Source organism: Triticum aestivum, chromosome 2A (genome assembly GCF_018294505.1).
Source record: "Triticum aestivum cultivar Chinese Spring chromosome 2A, IWGSC CS RefSeq v2.1, whole genome shotgun sequence".
Lineage (NCBI taxonomy): Eukaryota > Viridiplantae > Streptophyta > Magnoliopsida > Poales > Poaceae > Triticum > Triticum aestivum.
The window spans coordinates 616,519,008-616,543,242 of record NC_057797.1 but is presented as its reverse complement, the minus strand read 5'-3'; the positions used below and the strand labels follow the sequence as shown (position 1 = coordinate 616,543,242).

At 43.9% G+C, this 24,235-nt stretch overlaps 1 protein-coding gene and 1 pseudogene across 1 annotated transcript; both read right to left on the bottom strand.

Annotated features, from left to right (window-relative positions):
- Nucleotides 1-9,310: 9,310 nt before the first annotated feature.
- Nucleotides 9,311-10,753, bottom strand: LOC123191782 (uncharacterized). The gene is made up of 3 exons (XM_044604389.1): nucleotides 10,748-10,753; nucleotides 10,125-10,532; nucleotides 9,311-9,818 (listed from the first exon to the last, which is right to left on the bottom strand). The coding sequence occupies exons 1-3, from the start codon at nucleotides 10,751-10,753 to the stop codon at nucleotides 9,684-9,686; spliced, it is 549 nt and encodes a 182-aa protein (XP_044460324.1). The 3' UTR covers nucleotides 9,311-9,683.
- Nucleotides 10,754-11,308: 555 nt separating this feature from the next.
- On the bottom strand, nucleotides 11,309-15,282 carry LOC123189789 (uncharacterized; annotated as a pseudogene).
- Between the last annotated feature and the right edge of the window lie 8,953 nt (nucleotides 15,283-24,235).

Here is a 24,235-nt window from a genome sequence, read left to right as displayed (position 1 = left end):
TAATATGCTTCCAAATTAACATGCATTGCACGTACACATTAACTAGTTCCTGTAAGTATCTCATGGGCTCTTACCCACCAAAGGACCAAGCTCATAACCAAAGAATTCTTGGCTACTGACCCAACAGAGATGCGATGACTTCAAGTCACTAGCTAGCTGTACCACATGTACCCAAGTCGTCTATAAGGTGCAATCCTCCCTGTTCCTCATCTTACTTCTATGTATTGGTATTGTTCATTCATTCCCGTGTAGTGCATTATTTTCTAGTATACCCGATTCCAGCACAAAAGCAAATATCACCAAGTAAACATATCCATTCAGTGCAGGATTACACAATACTGTTAATTGCTCAACGATGCAGGCAACACAGCCCAAGTCACCTTAACTAAAATTGAGGCGGTCTCGAGATTTAGTTGATGGTTGGCGTGTCTATTTAACTTAGCTTCGAAGGAACAATTGTGTTCAATATTATAGTTACAGCCTTCGTGACCAACCTTGAACTTCAAATTCATCAGCGTATCCCATGTGACAGCAATCATAAAGCTTCCTAAGCCACAGGACTCACTAATATTTCCACTTAAGAGCTGGAATTCTTTATTCATCTCCAGAAGAGCAATAGAACTGAGAGATAAATCAAAGCCAGTCTGCACTTTTGATATGATAACATGTACTGTGGCCTCAACTAAATTATGAACAAGCGCAAAAGACATATCAACTGCACCACAGTTTCCAACAATGCGGTCTCCATGACATGAGTAAACCGTCAAATTCTGAGATTCCATCAATCGGTTGTAAATCATCCTCTTCGTTCTCCCCATTCTTGATCCTCATGTCAAACTCAAGTAGCACATCAAATATCAACAGGATGGCTCTCTTAGGACCATTCATTTCATTTAGAGAACCCTGTTGCACGATGATGGGATCATCCCTGCTACGATTGAAAACATAATTGAGTCTTAGATCAACTTCATCGTGTGCTGCTATATGTCCATATAAATGTATTGAGCCACTATTGATAGGAGCTTTAGCTAACTTCATTGAGAAGATCTGCATCATGTTACGTGGCATTTCATATGCACGCGTTGGCTCCAACCGAGTCTCTGTCTGGACGGTGATATCAAAAAAGAAATTATGTTCCCAATAAGCCGCTCTCTTGTATATAGCACCATCACGGTGGCCGCTCCCTGAAATTATCGGCATGTAACATATATCTTGATACGTCTCCAACGTATCTATAATTTTTGATTGTTCCATGCTATTATATTATCTGTTTTGGATATTTAATGGGCTTTAATATGCTCTTTTATATTATTTTTGGGACTAACCTATTAACCGGAGGCCCAGTGCCAGTTTTTTTTGCCTATTTCAGTGTTTCATAGAAAAGGAATATCAAACGGACCAAACAGAACGAGACCTTCGCGGGGATCTTTCTTGGAACAAACGCAATCCAGGAGACTTGGAGTGGAAGTTAGAGACGCAACAAGGCGACCACGAGGTAGGAGGGGGCGCCTAGGGGGGTAGACACGCCCCCACCCTCATGGGCCCCTCATAGCTCCACCGATGTACTTCTTTCACCTATATATATACTCTTATACCATAAAAACATCCAGGGGAGCCACGAAACCACTTTTCCACCGCTGCAACCTTCTGTACCCGTGAGATCCCATCTTGCGGCCTTTTCCGGCGATCTGCCGGAAGGGGATTCGATCACAGAGGGCTTCTACATCAACATCACAGCCTCTCCGATGATGTGTGAGTAGTTTACCACAGACCTTCGGGTCCATAGTTATTAGCTAGATGGCTTCTTCTCTCTTTGGTTCTCTATACAACGTTCTCCTCGATGTTCTTGGAGATCTATTTGATGTAATATTCTTTTGCGGTGTGATTGCCGAGATCCGATGAATTGTGGATTTATGATCAAGTTTATCTATGAACAATATTTGGTTCTTCTCTGAATTCTTATATGCATGATTTGATATCTTTGCAAGTCTCCTCGAATTATCGGTTTAGTTTGGCCTACTAGATTGATCTTTCTTGCAATGGGAGAAGTGCTTAGCTTTGGGTTCAATCTTGTGGTGTCCTTTCCCAGTGACAGTAGGGGCAGTAAGGCACATATTGTATTGTTGCCATCGAGGATAAAAATATGAGGTTTATATCATATTGCTTGAGTTTATCCCTCTACATCATGTCATCTTGCCTAAAGCATTACTCCGTTCTTATGAACTTAATACTCTAGATGCATGCTGGATAGCGGTCGATGTGTGGAGTAATAGTAGTAGCTGCAGAATCGTTTCGGTCTACTTAACACGGACGTGATGCCTATATTTCATAATCATTGCCTAGATATTCTCATAACTATGCGCTCTTCTATCAATTGCTCGACAATAATTTGTTCACCCACCATAATACATGCTATCATGAGAGAAGCCACTAGTGAAACTATGGCCCACAGGTCTATTTTATATCATATAAGTTTCCGATCTACAATTCTAGTTTACTATTTATGTTATTTTGCAATCTTTACTTTTCAATCTATACAACAAAAATACCAAAATTATTTATCTTATTATCTTTATCAGATCTCACTTTTGCAAGTGGCCGTGAAGGGATTGACAACCCTTTATCGCGTTGGTTGCAAGGTTCTTGATTGTTTGTGCAGGTACTAGGCGATTTGCGTGTAGTATCCTACTGGATTGATACCTTGGTTCTCAAAAAACCAAGGGAAATACTTACGTTACTTTGCTGCATCACCCTTTCCTCTTCAAGGGAAAACCAGCACATGCTCAAGAGGTAGCAAGAAGGATTCCTGGCGCCGTTGTCGGGGAGATCTACGCAAGTCAAGACATACCAAGTACCCATCACAAACTCTTCTCCCTTGCATTACATTATTTGCCATTTGCCTATCGTTTTCCTCTCCCCACTTCACCTTTGCCGTTTTATTCGCCCCTTTTTTCCGTTCTCCTCTTTTTCGCTCGCTTCTTGTGTGATTGTGTGTTGGATCGATTGTTTGTCAGGATGACTCAAGATAATACTAAATTATGTGACTTTTCCAATACCAACAACAATGATTTTATTAGCACTCCGATTGCTCCTATTACCGATGTTGAATCTTGTGAAATTAATGCTGCTTTGTTGAATCTTGTCATCAAAGATCAATTTTCTGGCCTTCCTAGTGAAGATGCCGCTACCCATCTAAACAACTTTGTTGATTAGTGTGATATGCAAAAGAAGAAAGATGTGGATAATGATATTGTTAAATTGAAGCTATTTCTATTTTCTCTTAGAGATCGTGCTAAAACTTGGTTCTCTTCTTTGCCTAAACATAGTATTGATTCATGGAATAAGTGCAAAGATGCTTTTATATCTAAGTATTTTCCTCCTGCTAAGATCACCTCTCTTAGAAACGATGTTATGAATTTTAAGCAACTTGATCATGAGCATGCTGCGCAAGCTTGGGAGAGGATGAAATTAATGATACGTAATTGTCCTACATATGGTTTGAATTTATGGATGATTATACAAAAAATTTATGCTGGATTGAATTTTGCTTCTAGAAATCTTTTAGATTCTGCCGCGGGAGGCACTTTTATGGAAATCAATTTAGGAGAAGCTACTAAACTACTAGATAATGTTATGGTTAATTATTCTCAATGGCATACTGAAAGATCCACTAGTAAAAAGGTTCATGCGATTGAAGAGATTAATGTTTTGAGTGGAAAGATGGATGAACTTATGAAATTTATTGCTAATAAGAGTGTTTCTTCTGATCCTAATGATATGCCTTTGTCCGCTTTGATTGAGAATAATAATGAATCTATGGATGTGAATTTTGTTGGTAGGAACAATTTTGGTAACAATGCTTATAGAGGAAACTTTAATTCTAGGCCGTTCCCTAGTAATTCCTCTAACAATTATGATAATTCCTACAACAACTCTTATGGAAATTTTAATAAGATGCTCTCTGATTTTGAGACTAGTGTTAAAGAATTTATGAATTCGCAAAAGAATTTCAATGCTTTGATTGAAGAAAAATTGCTTAAAATTGATGAGTTGTCTAGGAACGTGGATAGAATTTCTCTTGATGTTGATTCTTTGAAACTTAGATCTATTCCACCTAAGCATGATATCAATGAGTCTCTCAAGGCCATGATAATTTCCATTGATGAGTGCAAAGAAAGAACCGCTAGGATGCGTGCTAAAAAAGATTGCTTTGTGAAAGCGTGTTTTTCTAGTTTTCACGATAATAAAGATGTAGATCTAAAAGTGATTGATGTGTCTCCTATTAAATCTTTGTTTTCCAATATGAATCTTGATAAATATGGGACTAGAGATGAGTCAACTTTAGTTAAAAGGCGTCCTAATGATTTGGAGTTTTTAGATCTTGATGCTAAAACTAATAAAAGTGGGATTGACGAGGTCAAAACTTTACATAGCAATGAACCCACTATTTTGGATTTCAAGGAATTTAATTGTGATAATTGCTCTTTGATAGATTGTATTTCCTTATTGCAATCCATGTTAAATTCTCCTCATACTTATGATCAAAATAAGGCTTTTACTAAACATATCATTGATACTTTAATGCAATCTTATGAAGAAAAGCTTGAACTAGAAGTTTCTTTCCCTAGAAAACTTTATGATGAGTGGGAACCTACTATATTAAAATTAAGATCAAAGATCATGAATGCTATGCTTTATGTGATTTGGGTGCTAGTGTTTCCACGATTCCAAAAACTTTGTGTGATGTGTTAGGTTTCCGTGAAATTGATGATTGTTCTTTAAATTTGCACCTTGTGGATTCCACCATAAGAACCCTATGGGAAGGATTAATGATATTCCTATTGTTGCAATTAGGAATTATGTGCCCGTAGATTTCATTGTTCTTGATATAGATTGCAATCCTGCATGTCCTACTATTCTTGGCAGACCTTTCCTTAAAACGATTGGTGCAATTATTGACATGAAAGAAGAGCCACTTATGGATTGCATACCAAAGATGACAATACCTAGATCTATTATTGCTTTTATACCTAACTAGGGGCGTTAAACGATAACGCTTGTTGGGAGGCAACCCAATTTTATTTTGTTCCTGTTTACTAATAAATAAATCATCTATCCTCTCATATGATTATGTTTTTTATGTTTTAATTAATGTTTGTGCCAAGTAAAGCCTTTAGGATCTTCTTGGGTGATTGTTGTTTGATCTTGCTGAAAAAAACATAAAGTATGCGCTCATGAAAATAATTTTATTTTTTTACCAGAGAGGGATAAAATACCAATTCCAAATGAAGTAGATCAATATACAAATTATTTAGGTTTTTCTATTTTTTCAGAATTTTGGGAGTTACAGAAGTATTCGAACTATCTAGATTGCTACACGATGTTCTGTTTTTGGCAGATTCTATTTTTCGCGTGTTGTTTGATTATTTTGATGAATCCATGGCTAGTATCGGGGGATATGAACCATAGAGAAGTTCGAATACAGTAGGTTTAACACCAATTTAAATAAAGAATGAGTTCATTCCAGTACCTTAAAGTGGTGGTTTGTTTTCTTATACTAACGGAGTTCATGAGATTTTCTGTTGAGTTTTGTGTTGTGAAGTTTTCAAGTTTTTGGGTAAAGATTTTTGGAATAAGGAGTGGCAAGAGCCTAAGCTTGGGGATGCCCAAGGCACCCCAAGGTAAAATTCAAGGACAACCAAAAGCCTAAGCTTGGGGATGCCCCCGAAGGCATCCTCTCTTTCGTCTTCTTCCGTCGGTAACTTTACTTGAGGCTATATTTTTATTCACCACATGATATGTGTTTTGCTTGGAGCGTCTTGTATGATTTGAGTCTTTGCTTTTTAGTTTACCACAATCATCTTTGCTGTACACACTTTTTGGGAGAGACACACATAAATCGGAATTTATTAGAATACTCTATGTGCTTCACTTATATCTTTTGAGCTAGATAATTTTGCTCTAGCGCTTCACTTATATCTTTTTAGAGCACGGTGGTGGTTCTATTTTATAGAAATTTTTGATCTCTCATGCTTCACTTATATTATTTTGAGAGTCTTTTAAAATAGCATGGTAATTTGCTTTGGTTATGAAATTAGTCCTAATATGGTAGGCATCCAAGATGGGTATAATAAAAACTTTCATATAGAGTGCATTGAATACTATGAGAAGTTTGATACTTGATGATTGTTTTGAGATATGAAGATGGTGATATTAGAGTCATGCTAGTTGAGTATTTGTGAATTTGAGAAATACTTGTGTTGAGGTTTTCAAGTCCCGTAGCATGCACGTATGGTAACCGTTGTGTAACAAATTTGAAGCATGAGGTGTTTCTTTGATTGTCCTTCTTATGAGTGGCAGTCGGGGACGAGCGATGGTCTTTTCCTACCAATCTATCCCCCTAGGAGCATGCACGTAGTGCTTGGTTTTGATGACTTGTAGATTTTTGCAATAAGTATGTGAGTTCTTTATGACAAATGCTGAGTCCATAGATTATACGCACTCTCGCCCTTCCATCATTGCTAGCCTCTTCGGTACCGTGCATTGCCCTTTCTCACCTTGAGAGTTGGTGCAAACTTCGCCGGTGTATCCAAACCCCGTGATATGATACGCTCTATCACACATAAGCCTCCTTATATCTTCCTCAAAACAGCCACCATACCTACCTATTATGGCATTTCCATAGCCATTTCGAGATATATTGCCATGCAACTTTCCACCGTTCCGTTTATTATGACACACTTCATCATTGTCATATTGCCTTGCATGATCATGTAGTTGACATCGTATTTGTGGCAAAGCCACCGCTCATATTTTTTATACATGTCACCCTTGAATCATTGCATATCCCGGTACATCGCCGGAGGCATTTCATATAGAGTCATATTTTGTTCTAGTATCGAGTTGTAATTTTTGAGTTGTAAATAAATAGAAGTGTGATGATCATCATTATTAGAGCATTGTCCCGTGTGAGGAAATAAAAAAATATAAAGGCCAAATAAAAAAAGCCAAAAAATGAGAGAAAAAAAGAGAAGGGACAATGTTACTATCCTTTTTCTACACTTGTACTTCAAAGTAGCACCATGATCTTCATGATAGAGAGTCTCTTATTTTGTCACTTTCATATACTAGTGGAAATTTCCATTATAGAACTTGGCTTGTATATTCCAACAATGGGCTTCCTCAAAATGCCCTAGGTCTTCGTGAGCAAGAAAGTTGGATGCACACCCATTTAATTTCTTTTGTTGAGCTTTCATACATTTATAGCTCTAGTGCATACGTTGCATGGCAATCTCTACTCCTCGCATTGACATCAATTGATGGGCATCTCCATAGCCCGTTGATTAGTCGCGTCGATGTGAGACTTTTTTCCCTTTTTTGTCTTCTCCACACAATCTCCATCATCATATTTTGTTCCACCTATAGTGCTATGTCCATGGCTCACGCTCATGTATTGCGTGAAAGTTGAAAAAGTTTGAGAATACTAAAGTATGAAACAATTGCTTGGCTTGCCATCGGGGTTGTGCATGATAGGAGCATTTTGTGTGACGAAAATAAAGCATGGCCAAACTATATGATTTTGTAGGGATGAGCTTTCTTTGGCTATGTTATTTTGAGAAGACATAATTTCTTGGTTAGTATGCTTGAAGTATTATTATTTTTATGTCAATATTAAACTTTTGTCTTGAATCTTTAAGATCTGAATATTCATGCCACAATAAAGAAAATTACATTGAAAACTATGTTAGGAAGCATTCCACATCCAAAAAATCTGTTTTTATCATTTACCTACTCGAGGACGAGCAGGAATTAAGCTTGGGGATGCTGATAGGTCTCCAACGTATCTATAATTTTTTTATTGTTCCATGCTATTATATTATCTGTTTGGATGTTTAATGGGCTTTAATAGGCTCTTTATATTATTTTTGGGACTAACCTATTAACCGGAGGCCCAGTGCCAGTTTCTGTTTTTTTGCATATTTCAGTGTTTCGCAAAAAATGAATATCAAACGGAATCCAAACGGAACGAAACCTTCGCGAGGATTTTTCTTGGAACAAACGCAATCCAAAAAACTTGGAGTGGAAGTCCAAGACGCAACGAGGCGGTCATGAGGTAGGAGGGCGCCCCCAGTCTCGTAGGCCCCACGGAGCTCCACCGACGTACTTGTTTCGCCTATATATACTCTTATACCCTAAAACATCCAGGGGAGCCACGAAACCACTTTTCCACCACCGCAACCTTCTGTATCCATGAAATCCCATCTTGAGGCCTTTTCCGGCGATCTGTCGAAGGGGGATTCGATCACGGAGGACTTCTACATCAACACCATAGCCTCTCCGATGATGAGTTAGTAGTTTACCACAGACCTTCGAGTCCATAGTTATTAGCTAGATGACTTCTTCTCTCTCTTGGGTTCTCAATACAAAGTTCTTCTCGAGTTCTTGGAAATCTATTTAATGTAATACTCTTTTGCAGTGTGTTTGCCGAGATCCGATGAATTTGTGGATTTATGGTCAAGATTATCTATGAACAATATTTGGTTCTTCTCTGAATTTTTATATGCATGATTTGTTATCTTTGCAAGTCTCTTCGAATTATCGGTTTAGTTTGGCTTACTAGATTGATCTTTCTTGCAATGGGAGAAGTGCTTATCTTTGGGTTTAATCTTGCGCTGTCCTTTCCCAGTGACAGTAGGGAAGCAAGACACGTATTGTATTGTTGCCATCGAGGATAAAAAGATAAGGTTTATATCATATTGCTTGAGTTTATCCCTCTACATCATGTCATCTTGCCTAAATCATTACTCTATTCTTATGAATACTCTAGATGCATGATAGATAATGGTCGATGTGGAGTAATAGTAGTAGATGCAGAATCGTTTCGGTCTACTTAACACGGATGTGATGCCTATATTTCATAATCATTCCCTAAATATTCTCATAACTATGCGTTCTTCTATCAATTGCTCGGCAGTAATTTGTTCACCACCGTAATACATGTTATAATGAGAACTAGTGAAACCTATTGCCCCCGGATCTATTTTATATCATATAAGTTTCCGATCTACAATTCTACTTTACTATTTATTTTATTTTGCAATCTTTACTTTTCAATCTATACGACAAAAATACCAAAAATATTTATCTTATTATCTTTATCAGATCTCACTTTTGCAAGTGGCCGTGAAGGAATTGATAACCCTTTATCACGTTAGTTGCAAGGTTCTTGATTGTTTGTGTAGGTACTAGGTGACTTGCATATAGTTTCTTACTAAATTGATACCTTGGTTCTAAAAACTGAGGAAAATACTTACGATACTTTGATGCATTATCCTTTCCTCTTCAATGAAAAACCAACGCATGTTTAAGAGGTAGCATATCTTCAGTTAAACTAGCCTCTGCTGCATTATTAGTCTTCGTCTCATTCACGCCATGTATGAAGAATTGGCGCAGCCAATTCAGTGTACTCTTCTCAAGGAAAAGACAATCAAGATGTTGATTTCGATAGGCCCGTGCTAAAGCCTTGAGTGGAGCATCTCCTCGCGCAAGTGCTGGAAACCAGCAGCGAGGCAGAGTAGAGGCAACCCTGCTGACGCTTCGAGTAATCGAGCGTGAGAGGATTTGCATCTCAACCGCCTCCAATCTCCCCTCTTATGCCTATACTTATCAAATTCAAATCACTACTATGCAGAGACAAAATAATGCACATATCCCTCCGCCGCCGTAAAATAGCCGTCGCGCAGTCTGCCAATACTCAGAACTATGGGCATTAATTCTCCAAAATCAGCTTTTGAGAAACTTCCCCCAAAATCAGCTTCCTGCAAAATCACCCAGAATCAGCTGCCGAGTTCTTTTCTAAGATTGTGGTCTGAGATTATGGGATGAGTTGTGTGTTAAAATGTCTGTAATGTCCCTGAACTAAAAATATGTGTTGAATTGCTAAGACTTACAGTAGTTGTTTTAGAAAATTTATATCGAATATGAGCATGAAAACGAGCATACATCCGTTCAGCCATCAAGCAAATCATCTACTCCTACCAAACAAAAAACGTCCATCCATTTTCCATGTACAGAGAAAGAGAAGAACTAGGAACATAAACGAACAAGAAGGAATAGAGCTGCACCCAGAACAGAACAGAGAAGACAGAGAGGGGATGAGAGCTCAGCCTAGGCGACGGCCCGAGCAAACTCCGGCGAGGCGGCGTCGGGTGTCGAGGCCAGCGGCCGAGGCGGAGTAGCGGCTGAGGGCCTCGAGGCGAGCAAGCGGGGAAGGAGTGGCCGGGGCGGAGCAACGGCTGCGGGCCTCGAAGCGAGCGGGCGGGCGAGAGCAGCGGCTTCAGGCGAGCGGGAGGGGCGGGCTGTCGGGCGGCGCGGCGGCGGCGGCGGCCCTGTAACCCTATCGCGAGCGCGAGTGTGGAGGTGGGGGACCGAGCGAAGGAGAGGGACGAGTCGTGCGACTCGTTTTTCTGGGCGCGGCCGGCCACCGCCCACCAGTGGCAGTTCTTTGGTAATTTGCCTCTCAAATAGGGGTACTATCTTAAGTCGAAACGTTTTGTTTTGTGGGAGCGTCCAGAATCGTCAGAAGCGAGGTCTCCAGACGATTTTCGATTGCACTACTGATTCCGGCGATTTTCAAATGATTTTGGATAATCAGATCCAGTTCTTTTGAGCTTTCGATTTTTCAGACCCAGATTGGCCGTTTTGATTTTTCAGACCCAGATTGGCCGCACTAGCAACGGTGGATAACTGGCATGTGCACATGACCTATAGAATTCACACATCTAGCATGCCTCGCCACATCGTTTATTTACCATACACTGGCTGCTGGTTTGCGTAGACGGGAAAATTTCAGGTGATACCAAAACTTAGGTGATACCGTGATATGAATTTCACAACCGTTGGATCTCAAATTCGACGGACATCTAAAGAGCTATTGTACCTGCACATAATTTTGAGATTCTCCGATGGCTTTTCTGCAAAATGTTTAGTAGCTTACCCTCGGCGATTTATGTACCGAATGAGGGCGTTTAATAACAGCACCGAAAACCCCCTGCGTCTATCTATTGTATAACTAAAAATAGCGCAGCTTCTTCCACGCCGGAGTCCTTCCCACGGCAAGGGATCCGCCGTGACCAGTTTCATCCCGCACCGGTGCCGCCGCTCCAGCCACAGCTCACAGGTTATGGTTTCAGCGCTGCAATACACGCCTGCTTGGCTAGGCTAGCGAACGAGGCAACACATTAGCAACGCGACACCCAAACTTTCACCCGACCAGTAACATAAACATCAACTGGTCACCTGTGATTGATAAAAAAAATCTCCGATAAAGACCTGTTATTGATCATGGTATGGTAGTTCCTATCCTACAAGGATGCAGCTTGCACAAGAAGCGTGTTCGAATTTATCGCGTCTTTGCCGAGGGTGGAGTGACAGGCTTACAACGTGGAGCAACAAGAACTGCCAAGTGCTAAGCAATGAAGGGATAGACTGACGTTAATCAACAGAAACAACAACCAAGCAAGAAAAACTGTAGCAGTTCCTCTCGGCAAAATTTGTCAGAAAACAGAGTCTAACAGGCTCGAAACTCTATCTGATCAGTGATTGCGCACGCTGCAGACGCTGGCTTTCCTTCAACTTCTCCTTTGGCGACAGTTTGTCGCCGATCAGTGTAACCTTCCAGCAATCAGCTTGGAGGACGAAAACTGACCCAGCTTTCGGCACAACTGCAGGTTTCAAAGTGAGCTTCTTAGAAAGCAATCCCATCAGGTCTGCAGTAACTAATACTAGAATTCATGAATGCAAACAACATGGTATAATGGCAAGAACCAGCCTATGGGGAGAGCAGTTCCGTTGAGTGAGTAAGATACAATGTTCTGAGCAACAAGCTGAACAACCATGTCTGCTTGTATTTCTGGCATATAAAATATTCAAGTGTGGACCTCACGGGAAAAACCAGAATGTGTTCCATATGGATGGAGAGTTGCAGTAAGATTATTTAGTATGATCAATGGGAAAAGGAGGTATCGTATTAGCAGTAGAAAAGAAAAGCCGACAAAGGATTGTAACAGGCATCACCCAGAACAAGAAAAAAGATTGTAAAAGATATGCTCTCAAGGAAACTATAAATCACTTCATCCAAGCCTGTTCAAAACATTGATTAGGAAGTGGGATAGTAAGTACTCCGTACCTCGGAAGCGGTTGTCCTCCGATATAATTCCAAAAGTCTCTGCAGTGTCCCGAATCATGATGCCACTTACACCTTGATATGAGGCTGCTTTGCATTGTGCCACTGGGAATGGGCAAAAGAATAACATAAAAACAATGACAGAATAAATACAGGCAGTCTAATAATCCAGTATGCAACTATGTCAAGTATATGAATCACCTATTATAAGGGCCCCATGAAGATCTGCTGAAAGGAGGTTTTCAGACAATTGCTTTTTCCTATGGAGAAAACAGGTAACATCAATACCTCATACATTGTACTGAAAATGCATAATAAAAGGTTAGCCCAAGTCTGGGAAAGGTTAAGCTGATTACATTTCTTGAATTTTAGTGCTCAAATTTTCAAAAAAAAAAACTTTCAGAACTCTATTTACCAAACTTAAATACAACAACTTAGTTAAGCTATTATCTAATGCAATCAGGCGCATATCAAATAATTTAGTCTCTACACTTTCTGTAGAAATATCATTTTTGGGTGGGCTTGATTTTATTAACAGCATAAAGCCTATGTGTTACTGTACTGTGATCATAAGTCAAAACAAACTGATAATCACAGAGTAGCACAAATGCACCAATATAACATTACAGCCATAGAATCCTTCAAAAATAGAGACCAATTAAAAACGGTCTAAAAACAATTAGGTCATATATGTAAAACTTTGTTGTGCAAATTGCCAGAGTTTACAAATTCTTGCGCATAATACTAAATTGTGTAACAAAAAGTAGGGCTTTTTACCAGGGCCTTAACTCTGACTGACCCAATCTGGGAGTTGACAACCCACTCGTGGGTGCCACCGTGCCAATTAGGCATGAGGTGACTTTAAAAATGTGGGTCCACCTTTAGGAGTGATCCAATTTAGTTGTTTTCTCATAAGACATGGAAACGATCACAAAGATCTGCAGACATGTAACTAATCTTCACCGGGGTTAACAACGTCTAGAACATGTTGTTTATGACTAGTCAGCATACTTTGCCAGCATGTACGTATTTACGAGTCAATCAGTTCATGCGTGTAGACAAAGTGGCATGATCACGAGTCTACATGTTTGGCCACTCAGGTAAGGACCATGGTGAAAATGCGTTATTTTTTAAACATAATCTGGTACTATGCACAAACATTTGCAAATCCTCCTAGTTTGCACTACAAGCGTCGAATTAAATGGTAACAACAAAGTATTAATCACAAGCTTTTTATCTTTCCTTGCAAAAGCAAATAGTGTGTAGATGGAAACGAGGCCTGAAAGTAACAGAAAGGAAAGATAGTGAGGGATCCATACGGGGTGCTTTTTGTAAGCTCTCACATATACTCTTTCCACATTTCATGTATTGGCTTATAGAGGTCAAACCTGCAAGAATAAGAATCACATGTAAAAACTGCATAAACTCCAAAGATACCACATGTGGGGATTTTTGGAAGGATATATACATGTATCATTCATATCATATAAAAATGCGATGATAGAAGAAGAAACTTATATCTGCACACTAATCTTGAACAAGAATTACCTGCGGAATGTATCATGTAAATCAAATGACCCACATTTCTTATGTTGCTTCAGTGACATGTGTCTTTTTGATCGCTTTGAGTGGGTCAACAAAGACTGTGATTGTGCATCCACTAATATAGGACCCCTTTGAACATAGTTATCCAAAAGAATCCCTCTATCCAGCTTTAACTTTTTGGATCCCTTGGCGATTCTTCCGGCTTCTCCACCTTTCTGAATTATGTCATATACAACATTGTGAACTATGTCCGTGCTGTCGAGATCCTACACCAGTTCACCCAAAAAATATTAAAGGTTATTTCAACCAATATAAGTTAAATTTGAGAGCCATAACGCATATCATGGGATCTTACCGAATAGTCATCTTGGGACAAATTTTCATGGAGAACAAATGAAAGCTCAGAGTATATAGGGTTGACTTCTCCACCTAAAAGGTAAAAAAAGTTACCTGTTAATTTTGGAACACAGCCACACGAACATACAAGACATGGATTTACCTGAGGAACCAGAAGTGTTTTGTTGATGACTGGAATTTCCTTGAGCTGAGGAGCAGCAGCAGTATGAGAAAAACTGGTGACATATAAAATCTGCATCAATGGAACGGAGAATGGTGAACAAAATAAAAACCTCTAAATGTAGGGAGCAGGGCAGAAGTTCGAGAAGGAGTGAATTTGGGAGTTTTTCCTTTAATCCGTGCATCAAACTTGGGCTTGGGGGTACTATCTTTGTTCTTCGGGCACTTAGGCTGTTCATCTTTCAGCTTCTTAGCTTTAGCTGCTGCATACCGTTGTTGAATGGCTTCTAAGGTCCGTTTCTTCTGATCAGAAATAGTTGACATTGATCCTACGCCAGATCTGAGATTAAAGCAAGTTAAAAGCAGTGGTGGAGCCAGGAACAAATCATAGGGTGTGCCACCTTAAAAAATCAACATCACACGAGTAATACAAAATTGCCCAAAAGAGCAATATAAATAGTTTAATCAAGTCTCACAACATTAGAGTTCACTATATATGTTTGAAATTTGCAACTACCAACTACTCCCTCTGTTGTACTAAATCAGCGACACTTGATATGGAACGGAGGGAGCTCCGAACCTGAACACTAAAGTAATACTGAAAGTCTGAAAGAGTAGTTTCTACAATCACACTAACCAGTGGCGGAGCCACGATTGAACATTTAAATCATCTATGCACTGTGACAATAAGACAATGCATACATCAATTCACCAAAGACAAAACTACCGGCAAGAAAATTACCAGCGATTGGAGGGGCGCCGCGGCGGAAGTAGGCAGCAGCAGGCAACACACAGCTGGCGGCGGAAGAATCACGGGGCCGGGGCGCAGCGGAGGAGGCCCTTGTCGCCTCGTCGGCTGTTCTGCTCGTCGCCGCCGCGGGGGGGGGGGGGGGGGTGGGCACGGCGCACCGCACAAGCCAACAGAAGCAGTGCAGCACGGCCAGGCTGCACGAGGCACGGCGACCGGAGCGGGGAAAGGCCGGGAACGGGATGACGGCGACGGCGGCGGGCGGTGTGCGTTGGGTCGTGGAGCTCGTGCTGGGCCTGGGCTGGGCTGGCTGTATAGGTGAGACTTAAAAAGGTCCTGCGCCCAAGCCTGGGCCCTGGGTGCCGGGGGCCAGCTCCGCCCCTGACACTACACACCCTTGTCTCAACCCCTCAAAAAAAAGTTAGTACACACCCCTAAAGAAAACTAGTCAGTACACTAGTTACCTTAAGATTCTCACAATATATATACTCCCTCCGTTTTCATAATAATTATTATTATTATGAAACAGAGGAAGTTCCTAAAAATTCATTAGAATTAGATTCAGACTGTTATGTTTGGCCTTTGAAACCCTGGGACATCACCCGCAAAAAATAAAGAACCCTGGGACATAAAAGCTCTTCTATCATACATTCATAAAGCTGGGATGTTTCTCTCTCAAAAAGAGTTATCTTGAGTTGGTTCTAAAAAGAAAATTACCACGAGCTAGTTCTAAAAAAAACTCGAGTGGATGGAACGAAACTACTATTGTGCTCATACCCAAGGTCAAAAACCCAGAGAAGGTCACTGAGTTTAGGCCTATAAGCCTTTGTAATGTTTTATACAAGTTGATCTCAAAGGTACTTGCAAATTGGCTCAAGGAAATCCTGCCTGAAATCATCTCGCCAACACAGTCAGCATTTGTCCCCGGTCGAATGATCACCAATAACGTGCTCCTGGCATATGAAATCACTCACCTGATGCATAAACGGAAGGGAGGGCGCAAGGGACTGGTGGCGGTGAAGCTTGATATGAGCAAAGCGTACGACCGCGTTGAGTGGGGCTTTCTAGAACGGGTCATGATCAAAATGGGTTTCGCTGAACAGTGGGTGCACCTGATTATGAAGTGCGTTAGATCAGTTTCATACAGGGTAAAGATTAATAGGAGTTTGTCAGAAGTGATCACCCCAGGCAGAGGACTCCGGCAAGGGGATCCGTTATCACCGTACCTCTTTATAATGTGTGCGGAGGCTTTCTCTGCTATGTTGTACCAAGCGGAGCAGGAGGGCTCTATCCAGGGGGTTCAGATATGTCGTGGAGCTCCAAAGATAAACCACCTTTTTTTGCGGACGATTCGCTAATTGTTATGAAGGCAACAGTGGAGGGGGCAGCCAAACTGCAGCAAATTTTAGCTCTTTATGAGGATCAATCCGGCCAAATGATTAATAAGGAGAAGTCTAATGCCATGTTCAGTAAAGGAACCAGTGTAAACACATGGGGGGCTGTCCTGGCTGGCCTTGGAATAGCAGTAGAGTCCTTTAATCAGCGATATCTGGGACTGCCAGTTCACATTGGAGCATCCAGGAGTAAGGAATTTGAATATTTGAAACAGAAGATTTGGCAAAGGATTCAAGGGTGGAAGGAAAAGCTGCTATCGAAGGCGGGGAAAGAGGTCTTGATCAAGGCTGTAGCTCAGGCGATACCCACGTACGCAATGTCGTGTTTTGATCTCACAAAGCAACTTTGCGAAGAGATCGACGCACTTATTGCCCGGTACTGGTGGAGCCAACAAGATAAAAGCCGATGTCATTGGATAAGCTGGGAACGAATGACAAAATCGAAGAAGGATGGAGGACTTGGGTTCAGAGATCTGCATATTTTTAATCTGGCCATGTTGTCTAGGCAGGGGTGGCGATTACTCGAGGCTCCGGATACACTATGTGCGCAAGTACTGAAGGCTCGCTACTACCCAAACTGTTCTCTTCTTGAGGCGACAGAAAGAGAGGGTATTTCTTATACCTGGAGAAGCATACTGAAGGGGGTTAATCTGCTCAAGGAAGGAATTATTTGGCGGGTGGGGTCGGGTGATAACATCAAAGTGTGGGAGGATCCGTGGATTCCTCGAGGAGATACTAGAAAGCCAACATCAGTAAGAGGGAACACAGTTATCACACATGTTTCTGAACCAATGGACCCGGTTAGGGAAACCTGGGACGAGCAGTTAGTAAGGGACCTTTTCAATGAAGATGATGTATCGCATATCCTCGCTATCTCGGTCCGACCGGATATGGACGATTTTGTAGCATGGCACTATGACCCCAAAGGAAAATTCTCTGTAAAAGGGGCGTATCATGTCGGTATCCGGATAAGAGATGCAAGAAATGGCAATGATGCAGGCCCATCATTGAGTCAGGGAAGGGGAGAGGATAAATGGCAAAGATTGTGGAACCTGGAGATGCCAGGGAAGGTGCGTATTTTTTTGTGGAGGTTTGCGCATAATAGCTTGCCCCTCCGTATGAATATTAAACGAAAAAGGGTGGACTTGGATACAAGATGCCCACTGTGTGGCCGGCTGGATGAGGATGGTGGTCATCTGTTCATAAAATGCAAAGCTGTCAAGCAAGTTTGGAGAGGATTGGAGCTAGAGGATACAAGAAGTGCTCTGTTGGAGTGCACTGGGCCAGGAAAGGTGTTTGATCACATATGGAGCTTGGATAATAGTAAGCGAGATACTTCCCTTATCCTGTTGTGGGAATGGTGGTCAGTGAGAAACAAGGTAAATGCAGGAGAGACGATGAGGTGCACTGACAATATCTGCTATACTATCCGACAGTATCTTCATGAATTCAGTAAAAGTGTTATGAAGCCTGTACAAGTGCCTCCCCAGGACAAGGTTACGTGGAAGCGACCCCCACCTGATGTCGTTAAAGTCAATTTTGATGCATCCTATCATGCGGACACAGGGAGAGGAGCATGGGGGTGTGTTGCTCGTACTGACCAAGGTGAATTTCTGGCAGCAAAGGCCGGCACACTTGAGCATCTTACAGGGCCTCTACATGCAGAAGCTTTGGCATGTGTGCTAACTACTGAAGCAAGTGCGGAACTGGGCATCCACAGGGTGATTCTTGAGTCTGATTCCCAAGTGCTTGTCCATGCACTCAATTCTGGTGAATATGAACGAGCGCTGATCGGTGTCCTCCTACGGGAGACGCGAAGTATCTGCCATACGAACTTTGAATCATTTAGTTTCAGTTTCTGTAACCGAAATTGTAATAAGGTAGCACATGAGTTAGCTGCTTTTGGCTTCAGATCGGGAGCTGCTGATCTGTCGTGGATCGAGTATGCCCCAGACTTTGTTTCTGTTCTGGTCGCCAACGACATTGCTGAGCCAGTTTAGTAATGGAATGAATTGTTCCGGGTCAAAAAAAAAACTCGAGTCTGATGCTTCGATGGATTAAGTCAGTTCTGACGTTCAGGTCTTCAGGATGTCACCGCTCGCCAGTGGTAATGGACAAGACAACAAGGCTGCCACGCGCTCCACCACAGATGTTGCCAAGTTCAAAGTCAGGCACTGGCGCGCCGCTGGCCGCAGCCATGCGAGAGTGAGGGCATCTCCAGCCGTTGGCCCCCCAGGAGGGGCAAAAATCGCCCCCTGGGGGCGCACCGGCGCTAAACCGCGCATTGGGGGCGTGATGCCCCCCAGTCGCGGCGCCCATGGTTAGTCAAAAAGTCAAATACGGCGCAAAAACAACTCAAATTTAACTCAAACATCGGCAAGTTCGTTCAAACTTAAACATATTTTACAAAAAAGGAAAAAACTACCGCGGGCTACCCCCGCCGTCTCCCTCGCCGCCCGCCTCGCCGCCCGCCCACGCGGTTCTACATGCCGAGGAGGCTATAGAACCACGTGTAGTCACCACTGTCGTCGTCGTCGTCGCCGCCGCCCCCGCCTACGCCTCCGCCGTCCCTGCTGCATCCCTCCCCCGGTTGGCGCGGCGGGTTGGACGGTCCGGGGGCGTCGTCGACGTCGTCGTTGCTGTCGAGGACCACAACGCCGTGCTCGTCCTCGCGCCCACGCTTGCGGGCGGCGATCTTCTCCAGGGCCCGGCGCTGCCGGACCATCTCGTCGCGGAGGTAGTCGTCCCGCGCCCACCGCAGGGTGTTCTCGTCGGAGAAGCCGCGCCGGGCTATCTCCTCGTACTCCGCGGGGAGGCCGGGCTCCGGCTTGGGCTCGACGAGGACGAAGCGGCCGGTGGGTGGGGAGGCGTTGGCGCCGATGCGGACGCCGGAGCTGCGGGTGCGGGCGCTGACCGGCTTGCCTTGGGGCTCCGGCTTGACGGGGCGGAGGCAGGGCGAGCCGCCGGACGAGGAGGAGGACCCCCCGGTCTCCATGCGCCTCGGGGTCCAGGAGCTTCCCCGAAGGCGTGAGAAGGAAGGGGGGCGGGGTACTCGAGGCGCGACGTGTTGCTGCCCTCGATGTACTCGAGGACGGCCTCCAACGTGCGCCCGGGCACGCCCCACCACCGATGTCGGCCGACGGCGTTGAGCCTGCCGGAGGGCTCGACGCCGTTGGTGGCCTCGAGCTGCTCGGCGTGACGGCGGCGGAAGTAGGGCTCCCAGAGCGGGCTGTCGGGGACGTATCGTGGCCCCTTCCTCGCCGCACGCGGCAGGGACGAGCGGATGCGTGCGATCTCCGCACGCCGCGCCGCGCCGGTGGGTATCGGGGGCACCGGCACGCCGCCGGCGCTGATCCTCCACGCCCCGGGTACCCGCATGTCCGGCGGGACCGGGTACTCGGCCTCGAAAAGGAGGCGAGCCTCGCTCTCATGAAGATGGCGGCGGCGGCCGAATCTGTTCGCCGCCGCGCCGTCGCCTGGGAAGCGCTCGGCCATGGGTGCTGTAGACGGCGAGAGAGAGGAGAAGGAGGAACGGCGATGGCGAGAGAGAGGCGAGGGAGGAACGACGACGGCGAGAGTGTACGAGTCGCCGAGTGCTCTGGGGCGCGTCTTATATAGGTCGAGGCGCCGCCCGTGCGCGAGCCGCCGTGAGTACGCGTGACGGGCGAGGGAGGGCGAGGGACACGCGTCATCCGGTCTTCACTGCGCCGCCCGTGAGGCATCAATGGCGCAGGCTGACCGGCGCGGCAGATTTGGCATTGATTCGCCGCGGGAAACGAGGCGATGAGGACGACGAAGGGCCAAGAAGAGGATAGAGTCGCTGACGCGGCGGGCCCGCGGCTGTTTCGCGCCAAAACAGTTCGCCCCGGCGCCCCCCAGCGCGCCGGGTTCGGCCTGGGTCCGCCGGCGCTGTTTTCGGCCCAAACCGGCGAAAATCGGACTCCTGGAGACGTGACTGGGCCGATTTTTCGGCGTCGGTGCAAAAAAACCGCCTGAAAGGCCTTCCTGAGGGCGCGGTTGGAGATACTCTGAGGATGGCGAATGGGGAATGGGAGCAAGGAGAGGCGGCAGGCGTAGCGACCGGCGGTGAGACAGCGGCATGGGACGACGTTTGGTTCAACGACTTCGCTCAATGGCTTGGTGTACCGTGCACCGCTACATGGGTGACGGCTTGACAGGAGCTAGAACGGAGCAGTCCTTATTGGGCTGTAAGTTCTCATTTTTCTATATATTTCTCAAAAATTCTTGTAAATTCTGATTACAGCACGCTAAAAGGATAAAATGTGTGAAAAGAAACAACTACACTATTTTCTGAGCTCTATATAGGGCACATAGTGTACAAGCAGAAGCTCAAGATAGAAGAATGATCATATAAAATTCTCCTTTCTTTTGCGAAGAATATAAAAAAATTTCTTGACAAGATGAGGGCTCTCACAATATAGAAGCAACGGAAAAATAACTCTATGCTTTCGTCCAAAAAAGGAAACATAACTCTATGCAAAGTGTCTTGTCCCCTGCTCTCTAGTAACCTATGGAGCGAGATCACGGTTCTTGATGTAGCCTTCCTCGTCGGTGATCCCATGGCTCCCTCCATGTGTCGCTCCTGCGATAGGAGGGGATGGGACCTTGTTGCTTCGTTCCAATGGTTGGGTAAGGACTAAGTTTAAGGTTTGGTCTTCGTTCCTTGGTGTGAGATGGCAACATATGCGGCCAGTGGTGAATCTAGAAAAAAAATCGAGGATGGGCTCAAAGTTAACGCCGAGAAAATGAAACGGTCGTTTGAGGAAAAAAATTCAATTATCTGTAATCCTTTTGTGCAAATAAACTGAAATTTTTCCGGATTACTGCTGGAAACATGTATAGTATTTACTATAACTTTTTCGGATTTTTTTGAAAATATCAAATTTTGAACAACAAATTGAATCTGTTCACCAAAATAGCCATTTTCTCCAAATCCATTCGTCCCAATAAGCTCAAACTTTTCCAGATTACTAGAGCTAGCTAGTGGCTACTGACTAGAACTAAACTAGTTAAAGGCTACAACAAATAAATGAAATTAGACAGAGAAGAAATCTACTGACTAGAACTAAACTAAACTAGCTAGTAGCACAGTGGAGCACATCACTGGACAAGCATAAGAAATTTTAGACAGAGAGTCCATAGAGAAATTAGACAGAGAAGAAATCCACCGGGAAGGCAGGACTGCGGGCAGGGGAACCTCAGAGGTCCTGAAGCAATGAGCGACGGCCAGGCAAGTTCCAAAGGGCCTGGGCGACGAGCTGCCCGCCTACACGTGCTTGCTCCCTCGGTGGCGGCGAGCCGGCGCCGACGGTGTGCCGAGGTCTACGCGGTATTGCGGCGTCTGGCGCTCGGCGGGGGCGAGTTCCACGCCTCCGCGGCTACGCCTGCTCCGGCCGTCCGGCGGCTAGGTCGTCGAGAGCAGGGGAGCGTGCGGCCGTGCGGGGTTGTTGCCTGCTCGTGGGTCGTGGCCTCGAATGCCTAATTCCGTTAGATGGGCCGGCTGATCTGCCTTTTCTGGGCTGGGCCTGCCGATACATAATAGTAAAAAAAACATTTCGCGATTTTGGAGGGTAGGCTGGAACCTATCGAAGCCGGAGAAATATCTAGTGCATCCAGCCATCTTGTGCTACCTGTGCATCAAGTTTGTCTAAAAAAAACCCTGTGCACCAAGTTAATAAAATCCAATTTATGAATGTCGAAAAATTCTGAACAAAAAGTATATTGTACTAGCAACATGAATTTGTCCTACTACAAAATTAGAGATCCAAATTGAAAACACGGTATTAGAAAACAAAAAAGACAAATTCACCGATGATATAGAAAATGGCTGAATTCATGGCCCAGATTAAAAGGTACTATTCGCAGCATTATTTGCCTTTTTTGTTTCTAACTATGTTCCTTGAATTTGAATCTGAAATTTTATACTATGGTAGACATGTGTCATACTACACTTCCACAAAATTTCCTAATTTTTCAATATTTATAAAAGTGATATACGGCGATCGGTGCACCGGTAGCATCAAATTCACCATCGCACTAGATATGTTCCCTATCAAAGCCTCACCGGTAGATCCGTAATGTGGCGGCAGTGGCATGGAAGAAGTCACCACTGTATCATCCTCGCACCGGCGATGCTTCCTGTTGTCATTGGGAAACGAGTGGAGGGTAATGCGTACCCTGGTCTAGTTATCTGGATCTGAATTTTTCGTGTGTAGGTCTATCTAGGTGATGTTGTCCAGCGGAGCAGACAATATGGATTTGCGTCTTGGTCCTTCAACTCCAGCTTTGACTGAGGAAGGCTGCCCAATCTTGTATTTTTGAGGATCATGTGAGGTTTCTATTCCCCAACTCCTCATGGATGGGAGTCCTCTAGGTCCTCTCTTGTATTTTATTTTCCGAGGCAGCGATTTGTTCTGCAGACCGCGGTTGTAGGCGTCTTCTAATCAGTACAGTTACTAAGCTCCCGGGAATTGGAGTGTTGTAGTTAATCATGGTTGGGTCCACATGTCACCTGGTTTTTGAGTTGGTAATTCCCTAGCTTGGTTGCTCGCTGACCCCATCTCTCTTCTTCTTCTCCTTCCAAGCGCCGCCACGCTAGGGTTTGCGGCCGCCACCAGCCTAGCTATGGCCGACACCGCCACCTCCTTCTCCCGCATCCGGCGTCCCTGCCTTGCCCACATTGCCTCTCAACCCGATCTCTCCCCTCTCTCCTCTCTCCCTCGATGGTGTGGGCGAGCAGGGAGACCGACACCTCACTTCCTCCTCCACTCCCCCTCCTCTTGCACCTCACCCGGGCCCGGATCCCTGCACACACAAACCTAGTTGCACGGTGGGGAATTGCGGAGGCTGAAGGCTTGCAGCATATGAAGCCGGTGCAGGTTGACTCTCCCCTTCCACAAGGATTCCTCCCCCTCCATGGATGACCAGGTAGGGTTCTTTCCACCCCTTTTCCTCTCCCTTCCTAATCTTTCTACTTGATCCATAGTTTTTCCTTTTCCCCCACATATATGTTTGATTTCTTAGTTTTGATTTAGATTTTCAGGAATCACTAGATGGATCAGGAACTTACAATTTATTTTGTACTATGTTTGTATTCCATTTAATTCCGACCTTTCCTTTTTTTCCGAATATATGATATATGAGAAAAAGGTGCCATAACAGTGCAAGGTTAGATTCTCCATTTTATGTTGTTGATTATGGATTTACAGTGGATTGGAAATGCATAAGTATGAACTAAATAACTTGACTTCTTTTGCTTTTACATAGAAGAATTAGTTGAAGGAAATATGCCATAGAGGCAATAATAAAGTTGTTATTTATATTTCCTTATGTCATGATAAATATCTATTATTCATGCTAGAATTGTATTAACCGGAAACTTGATACATGTGTGGATACATAGACAAAACAAAGTGTCCCTAGTATGCCTCTACTAGACTAGCTCGTTAATTAAAGATGGTTAAGTTTCCTGACCATAGACATGTGTTGTCATTTGATGAACGGGATCACATCATTAGGAGAATGATGTGATGGACAAGACCCATCCATTAGCTTAGCATAATGATCGTTAAGTTTTATTGCTACTGCTTTTTCATGACTTATACATATTCCTTTGACTATGAGATTATGCAACTCCCGAATACTGGAGGAATACCTTGTGTGCTATCAAACGTCACAACGTAAAAGCATGATTATAAAGATGCTCTACAGGTTTTTCTGAAGGTGTTTTGTTGGGTTGACATAGATCGAGATTAGGATTTGTCACTCCGAGTGTTGGAGAGGTATCTCTGGGCCCTCTCGGTAATGCACATCAGAATAAGCCTTGCA

Coding starts and splice junctions, on each gene's coding strand:
- LOC123191782 (XM_044604389.1), bottom strand. Junction 9,819..10,124: donor TCTTCTCTGTTCTGTTCTGG/GTGCAGCTCTAT, acceptor GTGATTTTGCAG/GAAGCTGATTTTGGGGGAAG.